The 15,749-nt window shown below is 61.5% G+C and overlaps 1 protein-coding gene across 1 annotated transcript in view; it reads left to right on the forward strand.

Moving 5' to 3' along the window:
- Positions 1-15,749, forward strand: part of CELSR1 (cadherin EGF LAG seven-pass G-type receptor 1) — a gene marked incomplete at its 5' end in the record, with an annotated part of 111,591 nt that overhangs the window by 77,187 nt on the left and 18,655 nt on the right. Inside the window, 13 exons of the mRNA XM_025051043.1 lie at positions 2-102; positions 4,954-5,139; positions 6,112-6,225; positions 7,102-7,276; positions 7,902-8,043; positions 10,092-10,212; positions 10,557-10,740; positions 11,049-11,150; positions 11,635-11,729; positions 12,165-12,374; positions 13,422-13,458; positions 13,496-13,642; positions 14,629-14,772. Coding sequence (XP_024906811.1) covers positions 2-102; positions 4,954-5,139; positions 6,112-6,225; positions 7,102-7,276; positions 7,902-8,043; positions 10,092-10,212; positions 10,557-10,740; positions 11,049-11,150; positions 11,635-11,729; positions 12,165-12,374; positions 13,422-13,458; positions 13,496-13,642; positions 14,629-14,772 — 1,758 coding nt within the window. The remainder of the gene's footprint in view (position 1; positions 103-4,953; positions 5,140-6,111; positions 6,226-7,101; positions 7,277-7,901; positions 8,044-10,091; positions 10,213-10,556; positions 10,741-11,048; positions 11,151-11,634; positions 11,730-12,164; positions 12,375-13,421; positions 13,459-13,495; positions 13,643-14,628; positions 14,773-15,749) is intronic.

A 15,749-nucleotide genomic window follows, 5' to 3' on the forward strand; every position in this document is an offset into this window, starting at 1 on the left:
ATCTCCGTGCCCTGGTACCTGGGGCTCATGTTCCGGACCAGGAAGGCAGACGGCGTGCTGATGGAGGCCACGGCGGGCGTGTCCTCCAGGCTCCACCTCCAGGTGAGTGAGAACCGCCCCCTGGGCCCTGCGGGGCAGGTGCAGCTGAGTGACGCCACCCCAGAAGCCCGCCCGAGGGAACCTCGGCCCTCCACGTCCTGCACCGGCCCGGCGGGGTCTCCGTGTGAAGGGGAGGACCGTGCCTGCTTTTTCCAGCGGCTCATATCAGTGAAAGGTGCAAGGGATGCAGCGTGCAGCCACGTGCCCCCAGGGGGCCCCTTGCCAGCCCCCTCCCCTCCTTCCTGCCCGGGGGGACGGGGGACGGGCAGGATTGGGTAGACCTGGTGGCCTGGCTTGTCCGGCGTCAGCCACAGTGAGGTGTAGACAGCAGCTCCGGGTCTGGGTGTTCGCGACCAGAGCGGGTTGTGAGCACCTTCAGGTGGAAGTAACAGGTCCCCGCCGACTTTTTTCCAGGTGGCGGCACTCGGCCAGAAGTTCCCTAAAAACTGAATCACCTCACACGTTGCTTCTCTCGATCGCTTTGGTCTTAACTTCTTTTTTTAAATTTAAAACATCAGATAAGCAGCAGAGTTCCTGAAATGTTTAAAAGATTATTTTAATGCATCGTGTTCTCTAGTGTTCCATGTGTCACAAATAGTCCCCCAGCACCTTCTCGGCTCCACACACGTCTCATCTGAGGACTGCGAAAGGCCCCTTTAATTCACGAGCCACGCCCTGGTCTTCCGTGGCCGCCCTCTGCGTCCACCTGCCCGGACTGGAGGCGAGACGGGGACTTGTCGCCCTCACGGGAGGCCTGGGGTTTTGAGGTGTCTGAGAGCCCAGGAGACACGGCTGTGCATGGTGGCCGAGGGAGCCCAGGGTGTGGGCGGCGGGCTTGCCCGGCCAGGCCCCGGGCTGAGCGCTCGTCCTGCCCTCACGTGTCCAGGCGCTTGGCCTGCGGTGACAGCGGACAGACCCTTCTCCTATAAACCTCGCTACCTCTGACCCTGGTCACATCCGGGTCACCCCAGGCGATTCCCCCTCCTAGAGAGTCCGATGCAGGACACTTCTCAGACCTGATTCGCCTCCCTGACAAGTGGCCTGTGGCAATCGCGCCCAGGCTGGGGACTGTGTCTAGAGTCGAAAGAATTCCATAACCGGCTGTTTTTCGCTACCTTCCTTCCAGGCTTTCTTTCTTGTGTAAGCGTGCGTGTGCACATGTGTGTGCACGCATGTCTCCATGCACCCGGGCACACCCTACCTCTGAGCAGCGCTGACCCCCTGCCCATGGGTTACGCATCACGTCCCATCTGTGCTGGCCCAAGGCCGCTCCCTCCCTCCGTCTGGGCAGCACATGGAGTGTCCCACCCACTCAGGACTCCCCCACCCCCTACTCCCCCGTCCAGCCTCCTCATTGCCTCAGGGCTGGGTGTCACTGAACACCCCACTGTCACCCAGGCCAGCCTGCTCTAGGGGTAACATCTGCCGCAGTCGGGAAGTTCCTCCCACAGCTGGCCCTGGTCCCCTCTGCTGTGACCCTCACGTCCGTCCGCGCCGAGCTGTTGCTCACTGCTTTTTACTCCCTGGGGCCCGGGACTTCCTGTTCTGCCTGGTGCGGAGCAGGCTTAACTCCCAGCCAGGGCAGGCTGCGCTGGGGTCAGAGACAGTCAGAGGTTAGATGGCCCTTAACGGCGCGTCCACTCAAATCTCTCATTTTGGGGGGCGGGGAAACCGAGGCCTAGAGACTCTGAGCTCCGGGTCCCATGGTTCACTCGTCGCCCAGGTCCTGCGGCATCCACAGTCCCTCCCCCATGGCCCCTGTGGACCACCCATGTGGAGACAGCGTGTGGTGGAGGCAGAGGGAGGGGACAGAGGCCCTGCCCAGCACCTCCTGTCAGCTCCCTGTCAGAGGGCAGTTCAGGCAAGACCCAAGGGCTCCCAATGGGCTGGCAGGTGTCAGACTTGTCAACAGATCGGTTGGGACAGGCCCAAGGAGGCTGCGGGCCCAGAGCCTGGACAAGCCTCCTTTTCTTCACTCATCTGTCCCCTCATCCACGTCCCTGCTCAAGGCCACCTCCCAGCACAGACCCGTCAGGTCATACTGAAGAGGTGCAGTGTGAATCCAGGGTGATGACCGCGGTCATTGTTCTGCCCTTATTAACTTGTCATTTCATAAATCTACCTGGCAGCCCAGGATCCAGCTCTGGGCCAAAACTTGGCAAGCACAGCTCTGCCTGGGAGATGGTGTTTTGCTCTGTGGTTGTTTCACTGTTGGAACAAATTAAATTGGCTGTTTTCGATTCAGGTGACGAATCGGAGCTTGCACGTTGTCATTTGGCAGTTGGGTGTCTGTAGGAAAAAAGTATGTTTTCAGTAGGAACAGCCCTGAAAGCCACAGGCTCCCGTGTTGTTTGAGCAATTACGTTATGGGTGGCTAATCCAAAATTAAGGTGTTTTTGTTTTTTGTTTTTGCTAGGGACTGTGGCCAGCCCTTCTCTGTGAAAGGCTGGGTGGCAAAGGGTGGTGGTCTTGGCGGGGATGCTCCAGACCCTAGGGGTGACCTCGAAGGCCACCCCAGGGCATTTCCCGAAGGCCGGTCAGCTGGTCGCTGCAGGATTGTCCTGGCTGGTTTCCACGTGCCGCGTTGGGAGGGCAGGGCAGCCGTGAACCGTCCTTGGCCGCCGCAGCAGGCCAGACAAGCTATGTAGTCACCCTCCAGCCCACGCATTTGGGTAATTGCTTCCAGGCGCCCTGAATCCGCCTGCATTGTCAAGTGGGATAACGTGGCTATTGTTGAACATCTCTCCTAAATCCGGTGACAGATCCAAGGTGGCAAGCAGTTACTGCGTGGTCCTGGGGTTCATCCTGTAGGTATCGCTTTTGTGTGTAGACAGATGTCACTTTTATTGTTGATCTGCTGGCTTCGGGTTTTGTCAGCCGGGACAGTGAAGGAGAATGGTGAGGGAAATTAATTGACTTCAATGTCTGGAACAAAAGAAAACAAAATCTATAAAAGTTAAAAATTATTTTCTTCAATCGACTCTGCATGGAGACTAAATCCCAAATGTATCATTGGTCGTGTTATCTTTTTGATCAATGAAGAATATTTTTTGTTATCGTGAGATCTTCTTTGACCCACGGGGTAGTTTAATAAGTATATTTTTGAATAGCAAGCAGGCAGCATTTTCTAGTTTATCATTTTGTTATTGTTTCAGGCGTAATTGCAGGTCAGAATGTACGATCTAGGGTTGCGGACCTTGTCAGTGTGTTCGGGCCTGCTTTGCCGTCCAGCGTTGAGTCATTGCGTGACAGTCCCAGCGGTGCTTGAATGTGTGCCCCGCAGATGCGTTCTGTAGTGTTCCGATGCGTCGCGTAGGTGGAGCTCGTCGGTTGTGGCGTTCAGATAGTCTGTCATAGTTTGTTTGTTTTGTCTGCTTGTTTTCTCAGTTACTGAGAGAGGTGAGCTAAGAATCTCCAGCCTTGATTGGAGACTTACCTATCCTTTAAGTTCTGTCCAGTTTTGCTTTGTAGGGTTTGAGGCTACGTTATTAGGCGTTTATAGATTTAGAATGGTTTTCTCTTCCTGGAAAGCAGACCGTTACCATTATGAAAATCCTCCTTATCTCTGGTAATTAATTTCTCCTTAAAGTCTGCTTTGTCTCATGTTACGATAGCTATGCCGGCCTCGTTTGGGTTGATGTTTACATGATGTATCTTTTTCTAACCTTTTACTTTGAACATTTCTGTATCTTTATGTTTTACGTGTGTTTCTTGTAAGCAGTGCATTAATAGTTGTTTTTTATTTAACTATTAATTGAAATTATCTTTAAACGCGAGTCCCTTAGGTTAGTTACAATGTTCTTTTCTCATTTTCTTCCATGTATTTAAACATGGTAGCTCGAACCTTATCTCACAAAATGCAACATTTACTGCCAAAAATGGAGTCTCAAGGTCACCTGAATCTGTTTCTTGGAAAGTTCCGTGGCTCCCATTATTCTCATTTCTACACCGGATGATTCTGTTTTCTAAATTCCCGTGGGTTTGTTTCCACTGGTTTTTGTTCCACCGGTTCTTGGATTTCAAGCACGTTGTCCTGCGTCCTTGGCTACTCGGTTATTTTCGATCGCGTGCTGGGCATCATCTTTTAAAAGTAGAGAGAATTCAAAGCTAGAATGGTGATGTCGCCATCCCTCGCGTTTGCTATGACGGGCAGTCCCGACCCTGGGCCGGCTGCGAATTCTGCCTTTTGTCCTCCCAGCCCGTCGAGCCTGGAAAGCTTTGCTCAGCTTTCGGCCTCGGCCGTGTCTCCCAGAACCAGCTGGCGACCGTAGGCGAAGGCAAACCCCGAGCGCGTTCTGGTTTCTCCCTGGTTGTGTCTCTGTAACTCTGCGGGGCCTCGAGTCCCTCCGATGCCTTCGGACAGGTGCTTTAACACCTACTCTCCTAGTTCTCAGGAGGAGGTCTGTTCACACCACTCAGTCCTTCATGAAGGGGAAATAAGATCGTGGCTACATTTTAACACATGAATGTCTCAGGACGGTTACAAAGCTGATTTTTTTCCATACGTATATTTAAACATGTGGCCTGAGTCTTACAAAGTGTAACATTTACATCCAAAATAAGAGCCCAATAGTCACCTGAATCTGTGGTTGTCTCAATACTGAGGTCAATGGGCATCACTCTCCTTGATCTCTGTCAATATTTGATGCTTCTTACTATAGAGAAAGGCATAAAATTCTGAAGAGTGTTACTGGCAACGAGAAATTAAACTTGGCCTAATTTTTAAGTCCATCTTCGACGCAGCGCCCTGCGGTACGTCTGCTTGCGTGGCTTTGTTATTTAAGTGGCTGTGAAGTATTTTCTGTTCTGTTGTCATCACGTTGATTGGTAGGTTTGGTTCTTCCGGTTCTGCAGATTCTAAACAACTACATTCAGTTTGAGGTGTCCCATGGGCCCTCAGATGTGGCGTCCATAAAGCTGTCCAGGTCGCGTGTGACTGACGGGGAGTGGCACCATCTATTGATAGAACTGAAGAGCGCCAAGGAGGGCAAAGACATCAAGTACCTGGCAGTCATGACCTTGGACTATGGGATGGACCAGGTAAGCTGGTACCTGTACCCTTTTTGGAACAGACCCCTTCATGGGGTCCGTGGGAGAACAGAGTGACCTTCCGTGTGTCAGGGCCCACCAGAGCCCTCGGGGGTTGGGGATGCACGTTCTGGGCACACTCCCCCGCCCCCCACGTTCCGGTCTCACACTCCACCTCATGCTGAGGTTGCTGGCGTCTGCCCTCGGTCCGCCTTCTGGGCGGTCAGCTCCTGGAATCAGGACCTGGCCGTCGTCCATCTGTGTGTCCCATCTTGGAGCCTCTGGCACCTTCCACAGCGGTTTCTTTAGCAAAGCCGTCTCGACTGTGCTCAGGGCTGTGCCTCTGGGGCACAAAGATGCATGACACATGGGTCCTTGGCCTCCAAGTAGACGGTGCATGCAGGTGAATGGGCAGTGAGACCCAGGTACCAGAGAGGGCCGTGCGACCGCAGAGAGGCGGCTTGTCCCAGATGGGCAGGTGGCGTCCCGGGCAGGGTGCGCTCGGAGTGCTCACCAGACCACACGACGTCCGCAGTGCGTGGCCGTTTCCACAGGATGCCCACACACCTGGGGGTGATTCCTCAGCTCCCCTGGTGTCCAGGCTCCCCTGACGCCTGGTTCTGAGAGTGAACGGCTGTCGTGCCCCCTGGGCGCACCTTCCGGGCCCGCGGTCCGGCCGAGACCTCCTCAGACCCCCCAGCAGTGGGCGTCGTCTCCCGTTTGCCCCCATCCTCCTGGTCTGCGCGGCTTTTCGCACAGCGGCTCGTTGGTGGAGCCCGCTACGGAGGTGGGAGTGTTGCCCGTGTACCCCCCGACCTTCTTCACTGGCTGGGACGTAGACCTGTGTCCCCTGATGCCCCGCCTGTCACACGCAGACAGCCGTGTTCCCCTCCGAGGCTGAGCCAGGCCTGCCCCCTGTTGAGAGGCCCAAACGCGCTCGGGAAGATGTTTCCAGAACGGTGGGTGTCGCTCTCCCCTTCACAGGACACGGTGCAGATCGGGAACCAGCTTCCGGGATTGAAGATGAGAAGTCTCGTGGTGGGGGGCGTGTCCGAAGACAAGGTCTCCGTGCGCCGCGGTTTCCGGGGCTGCATGCAGGTAGGGCGGAGCGCGTGGGCCCCCACCTCGCAGCCGGCTCGGGCGGCCACAGCTGTGGCCACTGGTCAACCTGTGAGTTGTCAGTAAACGGGTGGCTTATCCGGGAGCTCAGCCAGCCTCGTCGGTCCCGTTCCCAGCCGGACCCGCCCTCCCCGTCAGCCACCGACAGCTCTGCCTTCATGGTGTGTCCAGAATTCACCCTTTGCCGCTTACACCAGCCCGTGCTCACCTGAGTGGGTGTCACACCTGTCTCGTAGTCTAGGTGTCGTGGCAGCAGCTGAGTGAGCTGTTGATAGAGTGGCTCAGCTCACAGCCACTCATGTCTCGGGCCCCCCACTGCGGGAATGAACCCCTCTGTTCCTTCCCCTCGCCGCCCCCAGCCGCCCACCTGGCCTGAGCCCCTCCCCCACGTCCGCTGCGCTCCAGCCCCGGGGTCTCCTGCCCTGGCGCTCACCAGTGTGTCCCCGCCATGGCGCCTTGTGCAGTGGCCCCTCTTCCCGGATGCCCTCGTACAGCCACCCTCCCCTGTGAGCGGCCCTGCCCGGCGTCGTCCGCCATCATGCCTTCCATGACCCTCGCTCATTTTGCCTCGTGACACGCGCTGGGATTACTCGAACGTGGAAACGTTCCGGCTTCTTTCCCGGGGGGCCCGCCCCTGCCCGGAGCACGACCTGGTGGAGGCGGAAGTGACCTCATTCCTGCCGTCACCCCACTTCTCCTCCTGTCCCGCCAGTCCCAGCTTCGTGGACAAATGAGGTGTCGCTTTAGAGACAAGGGACCAGACAGAGCTTGGGTTCCTTAATCCCTGGTTACGTTTCGGGGTCCCTCCAGCCTTGAGGCCCTGGGACCGAGTCTGGCTGCCCTTTGTTTACACAGGGAGTGAGGATGGGGGAGACGTCCACAAACATCGCCACGCTGAACATGGACGATGCCCTCAAGGTCAGGGTGAAGGACGGCTGTGACGTGGAAGACCCATGCGCCTCCAGCCCCTGCCCGCAGCACAGCCGCTGCCTCGACGCCTGGGACACTTACACCTGCGTCTGCGACAAAGGTGGGCCCGCGGCACCCGCACCCCCTCTTTCCTGATAGCTGTCAGTGGGGGTGACACCTGTAGCGTTTAAAATGCATCGAGGAAAGCTAAGTGGGGCGCCGGCTTCCCCACCAGTTCTCACGGGTCCGTGGAGCCCTTGGCCTTGGTCTGTAAGGAGTGGGCCCTGTCTTCCTGAAGTGCACCCTGGCCGTGCCCTTTCTCGGTTGACGCCAGCCAGACCCTCCAGGCTCCATCCTCAAGATGGCAGGAAGAATTAGGGAAAGGCACACACGTTTTAAAAAGTCCACATTCAGTGTTGGTTCCTGAATTTTGAGCTGCTGCAGCCATTCTCAGCTGGCATCTGTCCACCGTGTGTCCTGGGGTGGCCGGGACCCTCTGCCCCGGGGCTCCTGACCTCACGGGGGACCTGGGAGGCCCTCGTCGCTGCCTTTCCAAGGCTGACCCACCAAACGCCCGTTTCCCGTGGCTCCCAGGTGCCCCCGCTGCACCCCTCTGCACCCCTCTGCACAGCAGCCTGGGGGGAGGCGGATGGCCGGGATGTCCCACCACAGGGGGCCCGGCTCCGGGAGTGGACCTGCGGGGCCAGAGGCGGATCTGGCAGGGGGTCACACGCCTGTCCCCGCAGGGTACTTTGGAAGGAACTGCGTGGACGTCTGCCACCTGAACCCCTGCGAGCACGTGGCGACCTGCGTGCACAGCCCCAGCGCCCCGCGTGGCTACGTGTGTGAGTGCGGCCCCAGCCGCTACGGGCCGTACTGTGAGAGCAGGTAGGTGGGTGCCCGCCGCCCCCGGCTCCCTCGCCCTCCCTCATTTAACTCCAAAACACGTATGCGGTGGTTTAAGGACCGATTTCTTTTTTCAAAGTTGGCATGAAATAAACGAGAATCAGTTGGGCGTCTCACACCGACCCCATCTGAGCACGTTTCCACTCCAGACGCACACAACATGTCGCGTTCGCCCAGAGCCCGCCGTGGTCAGGCGGGCGCCAAGGGCGGGAAGCTGGGCACGACGACGGGGAACAGCTAGCTTTCGAGTGGTGTCTGACGTGCGTGTAAGCGCTGGTGTAGTTGGTCAGGGAGCCCAGAGCCCAGGTGTGTAGTCACCGCAGGTAAATCACTTCCTCGCAAACGGGGCTTTCCGGAGGTGATGCGTTCCCGCCGGTGGCCCTTGGCCCGTGCCGGCCGTCCCGGTGCAGGAGCCCTGCAGGCTCCAGCTCTCTCTTTGTCGTCTTTCCTCTTCGTCCTTCGGGGACCGGGACGTGTGCTGCAAAACCACTTGTGACTGGAGGCAGCTGTGCCCTGGGCTCGTGATCTCACGGGAAGACGGGCGCCACGTGGCTGCCGGATGGGAGGTGGGGAGGCCCAAGGGGAGAGCGTTTCAGGGACAGACAAACCAACGGGGCTGAGCCGAAGAGCAGACACAGGACGAGGCCAGCCTAGAGGCTCAGTGGGGCATTCCTAGGGGCCCGTACTATCCTGAGCGCGTCCTACGCTGGGGAGGCAGGCGGGCCTGGGAGGAGGCCTGTCCTGTAGCTGGGAACAGAGCTTGGCTTTGTGGGGCCACGGGGCCAGCAGAAAAGCGGCAGGGTCAGGTCCAGGTCTCAGAGGCCTCTGGCTCCCTCATGGAGTGTGGTTGGAGCAGGCAGAAGCTGGACACAGGGTGACCAGCTCGGAGGCTGGTGCAGCGTCCCCAGGCCTGGCGCTGCAGGCCTTCGGGACTGAAGAGGCGGTGAGGAGAAGGGGTTCGCCAAGGCCCTGGGGTCCCCACTTGTAAATGTAGTTCCGCGTTCACCAGACCAGAGCCCCCGGGCCCAGGAACCTGCCTGGCCATGTTCGTGGCCTTGACGTGAACAGAGCTGGTACTTAATCATTGCTCGTGGGTGAGTGAAGGGTGTCTGAGGTGACGGTGGACGCACAGAATGTCATTAGCTGGGTAGTAAGCGCAGGGTGGCACTTCATTTGAGGGGCCTGAGGGATACTTGGGGGAGCACCCCGCAGGCAGGTGGGTCTGCAGGTAATGCTCAGGTGAACCATCGGGTCAGGAGCAGAGGCAGAGCGACAGTGACAGGCAGCAGCTGACACCTGGGCGGGGCGGGCCTGGCCTTGTCAGCTTCGACGTTGCTCCTTTCCGGGTTTGCTGGCTCTGCCAGGCCTGGCTCCCGAGTCAGGACTGGGCGGGTCCGATGATCCTCAGCCCACCGGGTCCAGCCTGTGGCTGCACGGAGCCGATGAAGGCGCATGCCACGTCCGTGGCAAGGCTGCTCTGCATGTCTGTGGGGACCTGGGGACCTGGGCGCTGCAGGAGCCTCGTTCAGCACCCGTGAGCCGGCAGGTGCCCTGGGTCCCGGGAGAAGCTTGCCCAGGGCGGCCAGGCCCCGGCTGCTCTGTGTGGGGCTGGGGTCCTAAAAGGCCAGCCCGGCGGTGGCGTCAGGTATTACTGTGTCCCCGTGAGCCAGGCCTCGTGGTGGGGGTGCTGCGGCAGCGTGAGCATCGTGACGTCAAGCTAATAGCAGCCTGGGCAGGGTCGTCACCTGCGTCTTCCAGGTGGAAGAAAGAAATGAGTGAACGCGTTGTTGAAAAGCAACAGGTCTGCAGGCGGAACCCTTCCAGATGTGGGGCTCCTCAAGGCTGGGAGCAGGACAAGAAATTCTTAAGGGTTCCAGGGGTGGGGGCGAGCGGAGGGGAACAGAGGCCCCCGGAGCGGAGGAGGTGCCCAGACCCGGAGCAGCCGCGGCCCCAGGCGTCCCGCGGGCTCGCTGTCCTCGGAGAAGGACGGTCACGTGCAGCCTCCACCCGCCACCTCTTCTTCCCAACAGGATCAACCTTCCGTGCCCCAAAGGCTGGTGGGGGAACCCCGTGTGTGGGCCTTGCCACTGTGCTGTCAGCAAAGGCTTCGATCCCGACTGCAACAAGACCACCGGGCAGTGCCAGTGCAAGGTGAGGCCTGGCCCGCAGGTGGACGGCAGGGACGCGTCCCCCACCGTCTCCACGGGCGCCGAGCCCGGGGAGATGGCCGCGCGCGCAGGCACACACACGCACCGTCCCTGCACTCGTGTCTCTGGTCCTTTTTAGGACAAGTAGGCAGGGGCCGTGATAGGCTTTTGCTATAAATGAGGGAGGAGGTGTCCTCCTGGAGAGCACGCCTGCCTTGTCTGGCAGCGTGGGCGGAGGGCGGAGGGCAGCGTGGAGAGGCCCAGAGGCGGCCGGACACGCAGGAAACGTCCTCCAGGAGTAGGGCCTGCACCGGCGTCCCCAGCCCCCCGCACTTCTGGCGTTTGCAGGAGAATCACTACAGGCCCCCCGACACGGACGCCTGCCTGCCCTGTGACTGCTTCCCGCAAGGCTCCCACAGCCGCACCTGTGACGCAGACACCGGGCAGTGTGCCTGCAAGCCCGGCGTCATCGGCCGCCAGTGCAACCGCTGTGACAACCCCTTCGCCGAAGTCACCACACTCGGCTGCGAAGGTCTGTGTCGCCGCTTGACCCCCGACGGGCTGGGTCGCGGATTGGGGGCGTGTGCGTGTGTGTGTGTGTGCGTGTGCGTGTGCAGCACATGCTCTGGGGTTTGGGGAGCACTCAGCACCCCCACGGTCTGCCTGTGCCCACCTGGCCCTGGGGGATGGCAGCGCAGGAGCCCGGGTCACGCCCCACCCCGTCCAGCCCTGCTGCAGGAGGTTGCGAGGGGTCCGAGGGGTCCGGTCTTGCTGGGGGCGGGGCCTCCAGGGAGGAGTGTGGCCGTGCCGGCTAAGGGTCTCCTCTCCTCTGCGTCCCAGTGACCTACAGCGGGTGTCCCAGGGTGTTTGAAGCTGGCATCTGGTGGCCGCAGACCCAGTTCGGGCAGCCGGCCGCGGTGCCGTGTCCCAAGGGATCCGTGGGTAAGTACATGCCCTGGGCTGTGGCGTCTGTTCCCGGCGGGAAACCAGACAGAGGCACATGACAAGCGTCTCCGCCACTCAGTGTGGGGTTCTCTTTGTGAAGTGGGGTCGGGGCGACGCCGCCCGGGAGGGGTGTCGGGTCCGGTGAGAGGGCGCTGGGCACGCGCGTGGCCCGGCCGCTCAGGGCAGGTGTGGTGCGCGGGGCTTGCACTGGTACGTGGCGAACGATTAGGCTGGTTTCTTTTCTCATGGACTTGCCCAGATGTCCGCGTTGCTGGGCTCAGCCAACTGTGGACGTCAGGCGGCATAGCGGTGGCCCCAGGCCTGAGACCAGAGTGCCCGTGGGGGCTTCGTGGCCGTGGCAGCTGCCTGGCCCTGGGCTAGCGGGGGGTGGGCACCACGCCGGGCTTGGGGACACCTGGACAGACGCGTGTGGATCGGCGGTTGGGATTTCAGGCCTCACGAGCCCGCCGTCTGTCCCCAGGCAACGCGGTCCGCCACTGCGGCGGGGAGAAGGGCTGGCTGCCTCCCGAGCTCTTCAACTGCACCAGCGTCGCCTTCCTGCAGCTCAAAGCCATGGTAGGGGCCCGCGCGGGGACAGGGTCACCGGGACGGGGGGCGTCCAGGCAGCCGGGCCCTGCTGGCCAGAGGCCGGCGGTGGCTCAGGATCGTCTGTCCTGGGCGCCCGCGGCCGGACCCTTCTCTCTCCCCTCGGGACCCGCTCTGCATCTGGCCCCGCCAACCCCGAGTGCCCAGGTCCGGCCACGTCCTCCCGTCTCGCCCTGTCCCCGGCGCCCACACGCGCTCGCTTGTGCCCCGGCGTGTGCCTCTCCAAGCGCTTTCTAGCCGACCGCCCCCCGTGTTCCGCGCCGTCATCGGCCAGAGCTCGTTTTTGGATTTCTCGTGCTCTGCCCTGACGAGGAAGCCCGCCCCGGGCAGCGGTGGGCGTGAGCGGGAGGGGCCCCGCACGGCCGCGGGGGCTCTGCAGACACCGCGTTGGCTCCCTCGTTTCAGAACGAGAAACTGAGCCGCAACGAGTCGCGGATGGACGGGGACGGGTCCCTGCGGCTGGCCCGGGCGCTGCACAACGCCACGCGGCACACGGGCGTGCTCTTCGGCGACGACCTGCGCACCGCCTACCAGCTGCTGGCCCGCGTCCTGCAGCACGAGAGCCGCCAGCAGGGCTTCGAGCTGGCGGCCACGCAGGACGCCAACTTCCACGAGGTAGGGGGCAGCGGGCGCGTCTGGGGACGGCAGTGAGCTTGGGGGCGGCCCTCCTCCCAGCAGAACGTCGCCTCTCGGTGGGGGGCCTGGGCCAGTGCCGTGGCCGGTGATGCCGATGACGAGTATCAGGAGCGTTCGAGAAGGGCGCGTGCGGGTTGTCGTGACGACAGTGCCGGGTGCCGCCAGCAGCTGCGCGTTCGGTGTGTGCCGTGTGGCTCATGTGAACTGGCTCGTTTGCTCCGCACGTGCACGCACCCTGGGGCGCAGTGCAGCCATCACCCCTTTGGCAGGGAGGGCACCTGAGTCACAGCGCGCCAACGGCACACAGCCCTCGGAGTCCCTGCCCCCCACGTGCCCCGAGGCGCAGCTTTCAGAAGCCCACGCGCTCTCGTGCACAGGCCCCCCGTGTTACGTCAGGTTAAGTGATCCGTCCGTAAGAAGCACGTTTAGAAGACCGTTGAGGAAACTCACTCCTAGGCCTGCTGTCGGAGGGCAGTGCCACCTCGCTTCCTCGACTCTCCTCTCGAGGCGTCCCCGTCAGTGCAGCGGCTCTGGGGTGGCCTCCCCCTCCCCGTCCGTGCAGAGCAGAAGGGCAGGGGTCCCCTCTCCTGCCTTCCGGTCCAGGCCCGAGTGTTTGGCCTGAGGGAGTTTGTTCCCACTTTGAGGCTTTGCAAACAGAAGCTTCTCCTCCAGATTTCTGGCTTGGGCTGGGGTCCCTGAGCCCCCACGGACGGGCACACGTCTGCCTCATGCTGCGGGGGCAGCAGCGTCACACGGGCACCTGCAGCGTGTCCTCGGCTGCCTTGCTGCCCGCTCAGTGCCCACACCCGGTGTGCCTGGCGCAGCTGGGTTCTCACGTGACCAGGGCGTCTCCCCTTTGCGTCTCGGGGTGCACATGCAAACCCCAGCAGGCTTCTCCCGGACACACAGCTGCCTACCTCTGAGCTGCAAACACCGGTGGTCTCCTCCCGCTGGCCCCCTGTTAGCCAGGCCCCTACAGGCCAGCGCACGTGCAAGCCGAGTGCTGTCTGTCTGTCTGTCCACCAGGACATCGTCCGTGTGGGCAGCGCGCTCCTGGCCCCAGGCACCCGGGCCGCGCGGGAGCCCGCTCCTGGCCCCAGGCACCAGGGCTGCGTGGGAGCATATCCAGCGGAGCGAGGGAGGCACGGCCCGGCTGCTCCGGGGCTTCGAGGCCTACTTCAGCAACGTGGCACGCAACGTGCGCAGAACCTACCTGAGGCCTTTCGTCATCGTCACTGCCAACATGAGTAAGGGCCGCAGGCTGGCGCGGGGGACAGGCGTGCCCCACAGGAGGGACCCCAGGTCTGTCTCGGGTGTGTGGCCCCAGTGTGGCCATCGCCTGGGGAGTGGTCAACAGCTCCGGCCTCTGCTTCCTCATCCATGAGATGGGGAGATGGGACCCTCCTCGTTCAGTGTGTCCAAAGCTGATCAGAGAGACACACACGTCATTCCCGGGCCCAGGAAGTCAGGGACAGGCATGAGCGGAGGTGACAGGGAGGCGAGGTGCCACAGGCATGAGCTTGGTGGCCCGCGGGCCTTTCAGAACTGGGGCGTGAGGCTGTTTAGGGAAGGGGCATGGTCTCCACTCACTCAGAGAGGCCAGGCCCACAGAGAGTCAGGAACAATGGCCGGGCACCGGGGTTGGAGGGTGGGACTCCACCCTGCCTGGCCAGAGCCAGAGCTGTCCATAGAGCCAGCGCCTGTGCACCAAGTCCCCAGAGCCCAGGACACACTGCTCTGGGGTCAGGGCTTCGCAGGGAGAGAGTCTGGAGGTAGAAGCAGCTGCCACGTCGCCCAGACAGAGCTGGCAGAGTCCGCGGGGGCCTGTCCTGTGAGGTGGCTCTTTTTCTCCTGCGAGTATTTACTCAGCCCCATGTGGGGTGACCGGGCAGAACCCAGGGATTGTCCCTTCCCGGGGGCGGCTCCTGGATTACGCAGTCATCACCCAGAAGCAGCGTCCCTCCGGGTGGGCACTGGGGGCATGCACGGCTCACGCGTCGGCCGCTGCCGGGCTCGCCTCCAGACCCCGAGCCTGACGGTTCTCAGGCGCCACCCACGTCCAGCGGCTGGACTTGCCACGTGTCCCTCCACCCCCCCACTTCCCGTGCAGGGGTCCCGCTGTGCAGCCTCAGGGCTGGAGGACCTGGGGAGACACAGGTGGCTTCTGGTCTAAGGGATGTGGGTCCCGCGGGAGGGGCTGCGAGCCGCGTGACGGAAGCCACTGTCCCCACAGTCCTCGCCCTGGACGTCTTCGACACGTTTAACTTCACGGGAGCCTGGGTGCCACGGCTCGAGGACATCCGTGAAGACTTCCCGAAGGAGCTGGCGTCCTCTGCCTTCTTCCCAGCCGACTTCTTCACACTGCCCGAGAGAAGAGGTAAAGCCCCCTCGAGGCCCGGTGCTGCCCTCAGGGGACTCCCGCCCCTGGGGGGCCCCCGGAGGGTCCCCACCGCAGAGTGTGCGCGCTGGTCGTCCTCGCTGTGCAGTGAAAAGCTGCTACGCAAGTAGGGAAAATTCTAGCATCCACCCCCCCAAAAAACCAGACTGGGAGCGGCACATCTTCACTCCTGGCTGGGGTCACGGTACCCCTGGCTGAAACATTTTGAATCGTCTTGAAGTGTTTCTCGCAGATCCACCCCAGCTGCTGAAAATGTCTCAAAACCAGGGGGACTGGAAAACGTGAACTTCTGTAACGAGCACTTTAAAGCTGGGCGCACTTTCAGCGAGTTGGGTTTGTCAGCTCTGGGATGCGGGCGCCTCAGCGGCCTGCAGAGAGGGTTTCCCGACGGTGGGTTGGCCGCCTCGCGATCGGTTTTTGCCACTGGGCCGTGGCCGGCTCACCTCTGCCCCCCCAGGCAGCAGCTGCACAGACGCCCACACGCCTGGGCACGGGGACCTAACAGCAGCTCTCGCTCGGACTTCGTCAGTGTTTCTGCTTCTGAACTGACCGCAGGGTCATCCTCGCCCTCCGGCCCGTGGCCTCGGAAGTGGACGTGCAGGAGCGAGTTTGCTTTAGGAAACCCACGGGAGAAGCTTCCAGCACCTGCTTCTCTGCTCTCCTGGGACCGTCCCCACTGACACCGGGTCCCCTCAGGCCTGTACGCAGCATCATAGTCAACGCGGTGGTCCCTTAACCCTCTGGAGTGTCGGCCAGCGCAGTCAGCACGGAGCAAACCCCACCGATTCATTTACTGCTGAGAAGATGCGGCCCCTGGCTTCTGTGACCCCTCATCCCACAAACGCCTGACTCGTCCCGTGGCGGGGAAGCAGACAGGAGACCCCTTGGGCTCAGCAGGTGTAGGGGGGGCCGTGTGGATGAACGTCCAGGAGGTGGGGGCCAGGCTGGGCCCCCCG

Source organism: Pteropus alecto, unplaced genomic scaffold (assembly GCF_000325575.1).
Source record: "Pteropus alecto unplaced genomic scaffold, ASM32557v1 scaffold118, whole genome shotgun sequence".
NCBI classification, from domain to species: Eukaryota; Metazoa; Chordata; class Mammalia; order Chiroptera; family Pteropodidae; genus Pteropus; species Pteropus alecto.